Genomic DNA, 7,587 nt, shown 5'->3' on the forward strand with positions numbered 1-7,587 from the left:
TACTTTGTCGTAATGCCCTGATTAAATCACATATTAGTCATCGTGATATGTATGTGCATTGTTATGCCCTCTCTATTTGTCAATTGTCCAACTGTAATTTGTTCACCCAACATGCTATTTCTTATTGGAGAGACACCACTAGTGAACTGTGGACCCCGGTCCATTCTTTTACATCTGAAATACAATCTACTGCAAACTCTGTTCTCTGTTGTTCTTCGCAAACAAACATCATTTTCCACACCATACGTTTAATCCTTTGTTTACAGCAAGCCGGTGAGATTGACAACCTCAATATTAAGTTAGGGCAAAATATTTTGATTGTGTTGTGCAGGTTCCACGTTGGCGCCGGAATTCCTGGTGTTGCGCCGCACTACACTCCTCCGCCAACAACCTTCACGTGGCCTTCATCTCCTACTGGTTCGATAACCTTGGTTTCTTACTGAGGGAAAACTTGCTGTTGTACGCATCACACCTTCCTCTTGGGGTTCCCAACAGACGTGTGTCTCACGCGCCATCAGCCGGCATGACGAATTTCTGCCCGCTGCAGCTCCTCCACGAGGTCCTGCCCGCCGCTGGTACGAGGAGACGCGGCGGGGCTTCTTGCTGGTGCGGCGGAAGGAAGCGGTGTCGCGTGGTGGGCGTGGAGGTGCGAGCTGCTGCCTCTGCAGGGCTCCAGCGGGAGGGGGTGGAGGCCGCGGGACGGGCCGGCGCCGGCGTGAGGGAAGAACGCGACGGGGCGGGACAGCGCCGGCGTGAGGGAAGGACGCGACGGGGCGGGACATCGCCGGCGAGAGGGAGGGACGTGGCGAGGCGGGACGGCGCCGGCGGGAGGCCGGCCTTGGCGCGGAAGGGCGCAGGCCGGAGGGAGGAAGGCGGGTAGGAGCCCGATGGGAGAGAAGGAAATGGGGGCTGTGAAGCTCGATTTGAGCTTCCCAACTCAGCCTGGCTGAGAGGCTTTTTTCGTATGAGTTGGGCACCGTTGATATGGACCGAGCCGGTCTAACAAACAACAAATAGCTAGTTGGGCTAGGTTGGGGTGAGATTATCTGAGGTCGGCTGAGCTACCAAACACACCCGCAGTTTGTCGCAAGCTTGTCCCATCTCATCTGGACAAGAACAAGACCTACTATTTTATTCTTATATCTATCATTCGATTATATTATTTCATCTAGATTTCGGGTCACTGTACCGCCAACCAGTCCTTGTACACATATGAAGAGAAGGCAAATCCTTGCGGCATAACTTGGAGTAATATAATTACTCAATGTGTCTGATGCATCTAAATCTATGACAACCAATATGGCAATATGGAAAGAAGAAAATACCATATAGGGCTCCTCAAAGAGACATCTCACATGCCAGGATGCTCAACTGTGCACTTAAAAAATCGATATTATGATTATCCGTAGCGTCACACTTGAAACGACGACGATTCAGAAGGAATAATGTTGTGTGTGGATAAGTAGGCTGGAAGCTCCTGGTCCAAGAATTAAAACTGCTTCAGGAAAGATTAAGAATGATGTTAGTTACATGGTTACATCAAGAAAAGTCGATCTCAGTAATGTTCATCTCACTTTCAAACGTACACTGACGACTGATCTAACTGCAGGGCATAGTCGAAGCTGCTCAACTTCTCCAGAGATTGACATTTACCAGAAGAAACAGTCAGAGGATTGACAATTACCCGATGGATCACTTGGAGCTGGCGATTTCAGGAGATAATTACTTGAGGATCAGTTCAATGCTGCCTGAATTTGCCTCTGCAGACAAATCGCTACTCCTACTTCAGATCTTCATGCCGAGTTCGTTCCCTTCTGTAGGTAGAAATGGAAGAAAGCAGAAAACTCATTTTGTGTCCAGGTAGTGAAGACAGAATAAGAAAAACACGGAGGTTGGTGGCAGCCAAAAGCAACATATACCAGCATTTCGTGGTCGCCCGTTATTTCCTCGATCACCTCGCTAAGAATTTTCTCCGCGCTGTTGGGAACAAGTGCTGCGAAAGCGGCCTGTTCCAACCCTGAACGACAAGTAACAGTTCGTCAGTTTAATGAGACGACCTAGTATATCCCATCACATGATCCTTTGTTTCTGTGTGGAAATAAGCTAAGTTTCATAACCACGTTTGACATTCAAATTGTGAGGTACCTGACTCTGGGAAGGCGTCGATGAACATCATCATCTCCTCACCAGTCAGACCCGAAAAGATGCATATTCTTTGTGGTGATTGTGATATCTGTGAATGTAACACGCATGTTAACTAGGGCCCAATACCCAAATTTAAGGCTAGGAAGCAAGAAACTGGTAGGCGTAGACTGCAAATATTATGTGTTTGCAAATATAATTACCTTGACAGCTTCTACATTAGGCTGCTCAGTGTGCATGGCATCCCACAAAGTTTGTTTCGTCATTTCTTCTGTGCACTGAATTACCTGACACACGAACAAGTTTGCTGAACTTTCAGGATAGCATTGCAAACTTTCTGCAGTAGTTTCATCTCACATGATTGTTTCTGAATAAGAGTAAGCTTTGGCTATTCTATATTTCCGTGCCTTTTTCTAGATTCCTTTCCTGATCTTATTGCTTACACTAGAGAATACCTCTATATTTTTCAATAGTAAAGACTCCTATTTCTGCTATCATTGTTCCTTCTGCAATTACATGTACTAAACAAATTATTTTTATCGATGAATTGCAGTTACTGCAGTTACAGCAGAATGCGTGCAAACAAGTACAGTTACAGTAGAAGCCAAACTTATAATACCTATAAATTTCATCCCCGCTAAGATGCATTTAACATTTGCAAGCTGAAAGCTAGTGCAGCCACATCACCCAATATATTATCTCTACCATCGGATTTCAAAGGTGTGGTCTTAATTCTCTGTCTCAGTCCTAATCTTCCTATTCCCGGTTACTTCTCCGCCAGGGGCCGACCTGCCCATTTACTCGACTGACGACCTGCTGTTTCACTCAACCTGCCCAACACAGACCTCGACCAGCAACCTGTTGTTTCACTCGACCGGCCCAACCAAGACCAAGATCCCTACGTTCTCTCTAGCCAGCCTAAACCCGGTTCTTCTTCTCAACCTGCAGAACGAAGAAAAAAGAATGTGTCGCTCGGTCGGCAACAGAGACTCGATGCCGCTGCATCAAACGCTGGCCGTGCCTCCCGATCGATGATCCCCACTCAACATGCATTAATTTGTGAAGAATTGTTGCTCTTTTCCTCTCCCCTTCGTCTTATTGTTGGACTTAAGAAAGTGCAGATCTGTTCCTCTCCGATGGTTCCCTTCATCTTCCTCAATCCATAAATTCCCACTGAAGCCGCCTTCAAGTCTTTAGCATCACACAGTTTGACCTTCACACACTTGGCTGGACTGTATATATATCCTGCAAAGGCAAGCCCGAGGCAGACACCAATGGCAGCACCATTTAGTTTCTGTTTCATCTACTTCCTTTTGGTGCCTGTATCGGATCTGTTGTGGCAACTGCCGAGCGCAGCTATCATAGCCCCCGAATCGGCAGATACTGCCATTTCTCTCTACCATAGCATTTGCATGCTACGTCAAACTAGAATTCTGGATCTTTCTCCCATATTAGTTTCGTATGAATTTTATTGGTAATTTTCTGTTACTTTCATTTGATTGTTTTGTACTGTACAACGCTACTAAGGGGATATTCCAGTTTAATTTCGGGTAAGTTGTTTCCACTCTGAATACCATGGGGTCAATCTGATACCTGTCTGATCAAATCGTATGATTTCTCACTGCTTTTCTTCTCATACTTATATAAATCTAAGGAAATATTAAGTGACTCTTATGAAGATACTTGCGTTCTATCTACAGCTCAGTATGACCATGGTGCTATTACCCTATAGCATGCTTGCTAAAAGATATTGGATGGAACAGTGCGACTAAATAATGCTGGATAAACATAAAGCCACACATGGAACATCCATATACCCTTCAGGTTTTTATCTAAAAAAATATATCCTTCAGGTATGTGAAATATGCTCAATAAGTTGTACTTCCTGATTTTTAAAGGTATACTTTTGTTTCCTTAATTTGCTGGTATATTACAAACCGCAAGTGCATCATGCTGTCTTGATTTTCAGTTGTGTCCTATTGCAATGGAGGATGCAGTTCTACCACCCCTGGTGGGTTTCCGGTTTGAAAATAAATGCTATCATTTCATCGTACAGCTATGCTAGAAGAGAAACTTATGTTCAGTTGGCAAGCTTGCATGTGTAAGAACTCTTCTCTAAAGTTGAGCACTTGAATATTATGTCTTCAAACCTACAACTTAACTTGACAAATCTAATCTTCTAATTTAATACTGCCCACCAAATGTTTCATCTAAGTACTGAATTCAGTTGTTTGTAATTGGATACTAAGTTTATGCTGTCAAAATACCACTGCCTAATTATTATGGTGAATATAAAATCTGAGAGGATCAGGCATGTCCCGTTCTGACTGTCTTTCTGATCTAACTATAAATGTTCCATATTTCTGAGGTAATATTCAGTATTAATGATAACGACGCGGACATAGTTGAAGACATCTATGAGTAAATAGTTTAAACCTTGGTTATCTAATTCAGTGTACATATATGTACTGTTTTCCGCACCATGCATCAAATATATAACCTCAGAAACGAGTAAACCACTACACTCCATGCAAAAGTAGTACTCCCTCCGATTCATATTAATTGACTCCAATATGAATGTATCTAGAACTAAAATATGTCTAGATACATCCATATTAGAGTCAATTAATATGAACAGGAGGGAGTATTCTCTATGGTAAAAAAAATTGGCTGACGCTTTTTGTTCAAGTTCTTGCCAATATACTATACACTCCAGCAGATGCTCCTGCCCAAAGTTTTGCCGAATGAAACCACAATCCTCTGAATGATTGGTTTAGAACTTTTGATCAATATTTATGTTACTATGAGTTGGACAAAATTTCAGATACAAATTTCAGCAGCAACGCGCGGGGAATCACCTAGTTTACCTTGAGAAAATCACCGTCGAGCTCTTTCAGGAACTCCTGAATCTGCACGAGTTACCAAAATTCACAGAGATATTTTGAAGAAAAAAACTATCTGTCAATACAGGACTGAAACGATGTTGTGAAACAGATACCTTCCCTATCTCGCCTTTCTCAAATCCAATGAGCAATATTGCCTGAAATAGGGGCCAATTCAGGAAGATTATCTCAGCATTTCCAAGCACAAAAAAGCACTATGTATCGCTGCTAACAGTAGCTGTATATATGCACTCGGTGGTCGGCGCTCAGCGCGCAACCGTCGGCGACTCACCGGCGGTCCGTACATGGGGTCCTCGGCGTTCAGCGGCACGAACTTAGAGTCCTCCCCCACCAGTTCCGCCGGGACTCCTGAGACGAAGTATTCGCATCAGAAGCGTGGAGCTGAACCGAGTATGTTGCAGCTACTTGCCGGCGCACGCGCACCTTCGGGGGGCAGCGACGATCGGAGCTGGGGCAGGCGGCATTTTCTCCTCGGCGAAGACGCCGCGACGGATACGGGGGTGCGGAGCGAGACGCGGCGGGATGGGGTGGCGGGGATGGAGAGTCTTGGAAGGTGGATCACGGGGGCGGGCGGAGGAACCATCGGCGCCGGCGGCGATGTTATCCTCTTCTCTTTTGTGTATCGTTTGGTGTTGTTTCGTCAGCTTCGCTGCTCTATAGTGTTACCGCTGCCACGCAATATTAGTCGTCCGATCAACACGTGCTTCCTCTATCACGATAAGTGGACATCTAGCTTCAAACTTTGTCTATAAAAGAATGTATTTTTATCTTTTCAATATATTTTAAAGTATCTAAAATTTCTTCTCTCATCGTACGGAAATCAAACCCAATAACATTAAACACATATTTTCCTTGTTTTTTATATGCACTTAGTTCATTAAAGGTGAAAGCATTAAAGAGGAGAGATGCATCTTCTCAATGTATTTTTCACTCCACTTCATAATTTATATTGAAAACCCCACATGTACCCATTTATTTGTGGATGGAGGGAGTAGGGCTGAGATAGACTGGTGGTTTTTTTTTCATCACTGGATGCTCCCATGCCTATAAATATTTCTTTAACATGTATTAGATCCTAAATACTTTCCCAAAATGTTGAGTGCTTGTCATTTCTTTTTTCCTTTTTCCAGATTTGAGTTCTTGTAATTTGAGTTGTCTATTTTTCACCTTAGTAGAGTGAGATTTCTCTTCCCTATGATACAAAAACCATCAAAAACTTCCAAAAGCATATAGTCAAACTTCATAAAGATGAATACTCATGACATTCAAAAATTCTAATGATATCGATCCATAAAAAAGAGGTGCATGTCTCTGGACATGAACCCGTGATAAATGTTACCAGAAGCGAGGGCATCAATTTTGGTGGCCCCAACCTTTATCTTTTCAAGCTTCTTGATCATCAACATTACAATATTTGCCTTTTCAATCTTCTTGATCATCAACATTATTATTACTGTCCAGGTAGTAAGGGCAATAACGGGAGCCATTGGCTATGGTACCAACTGAAATATCAAAGTGCCGACAAGAGGGAGCGGCTAATGTGTGACTAACAAAATTTATTCCAAAATTCTTATTTTAGTGTATGAGTTTCTTCATGAAGGTAATGGAGGAACATGACTCTTATGAGTGTGTACAACCAAAGTCCATGGACTTGGTGGTTTTGAGTCCCACATCCTGTCGTGCTACTCAAGAAGATAAGGATGTACATTCTAAGTTTACAGTATGATCTTTACGACTAGGTAACTTCCCTCATTCGGTTAGGGTCGGACCATATCTGTTGTTGTAGAAAAAAATCCAACTTGGAGGGGGCTATACATGTGAATTTGGTGCTAAACTCCACGTGATTTCACCTAATGTCAAGGGTGGTTTCAGAAGAAAAAAAATAGCATGGGAAGGGCCATGGCCTTGATCGCTCGTGTTGTCTCCGTCCTTGTTAATGTAGATACTGTATACAAACAAGATTGACACAAGCAATGCTTATTTTAGTAACTTTATGTATTTCATTTGAGCGTGGCTAAATCCTATGTTACGAAAACATCGTGAGGTGCTTAAGTAAGCTCGACTCTCCTAATCAACTACCCGAAACCAACACGAAACTTCTCATGCTAGGCTCCAGTGGCACTCTACTTGTTGAGACCAACGCTAAGCTACCCTTCCCCGATATCGATCCAAATCGGGCTAGGTAGGGAGCATCGAAGTCTCCTCTTTCCACTCCCCCTCTTGCTTTGAGAGTCGTGCACCGAGGATCAGGTCTCTCCCGAGCCCCCATCGTCGGAATAGCCGGCGGGAGGTGGTGGTGGGAGGGGGGCGGAGTAAATAGGGTTAGGTTTAGTGGCTATATGCCGGTTTTGGGCTCTATGCCCATCGTGTTGGTTTTCTAGGTTGTCGAGGCGAGATCTAGAAGTTAGGGTTCGTCCTTACCCTATTCCACCTCCTCTGGTTGGAGCTGGAGACGGTGAAGACGACCACCGCACCGTCAAATAAAGTCGTCGTTCGTGCCTTCCCGGCAGATGTGGATTTGTTATGCTGCGCTTTCCTCTCT

General features: G+C 43.9%; 1 protein-coding gene across 1 annotated transcript; it reads right to left on the minus strand.

Annotated features, from left to right (window-relative positions):
• Positions 1 to 1,231: 1,231 nt before the first annotated feature.
• On the minus strand, positions 1,232 to 5,690 carry LOC124706193. The gene is made up of 9 exons (XM_047237846.1): positions 5,469 to 5,690; positions 5,317 to 5,393; positions 5,141 to 5,182; positions 5,010 to 5,051; positions 2,346 to 2,429; positions 2,146 to 2,233; positions 1,920 to 2,017; positions 1,685 to 1,814; positions 1,232 to 1,495 (listed from the first exon to the last, which is right to left on the minus strand). Exons 1-8 carry the CDS (start codon positions 5,626 to 5,628, stop codon positions 1,794 to 1,796), a joined length of 612 nt encoding a protein of 203 aa, XP_047093802.1. The 5' UTR covers positions 5,629 to 5,690; the 3' UTR covers positions 1,232 to 1,495; positions 1,685 to 1,793.
• Positions 5,691 to 7,587: the final 1,897 nt, after the last annotated feature.

This window comes from Lolium rigidum, chromosome 4, assembly GCF_022539505.1.
Source record: "Lolium rigidum isolate FL_2022 chromosome 4, APGP_CSIRO_Lrig_0.1, whole genome shotgun sequence".
Classification (NCBI taxonomy): Eukaryota; Viridiplantae; Streptophyta; class Magnoliopsida; order Poales; family Poaceae; genus Lolium; species Lolium rigidum.

Coding starts and splice junctions, on each gene's coding strand:
- LOC124706193 (XM_047237846.1), bottom strand. CDS start 5,628: ATGGTTCCTCCGCCCGCCCCCGTGATCCACCTTCCAAGACTCTCCATC. Junction 5,394..5,468: donor ATCGTCGCTGCCCCCCGAAG/GTGCGCGTGCGC, acceptor ACTTCGTCTCAG/GAGTCCCGGCGGAACTGGTG. Junction 2,018..2,145: donor CGACGCCTTCCCAGAGTCAG/GTACCTCACAAT, acceptor CTTGTCGTTCAG/GGTTGGAACAGGCCGCTTTC.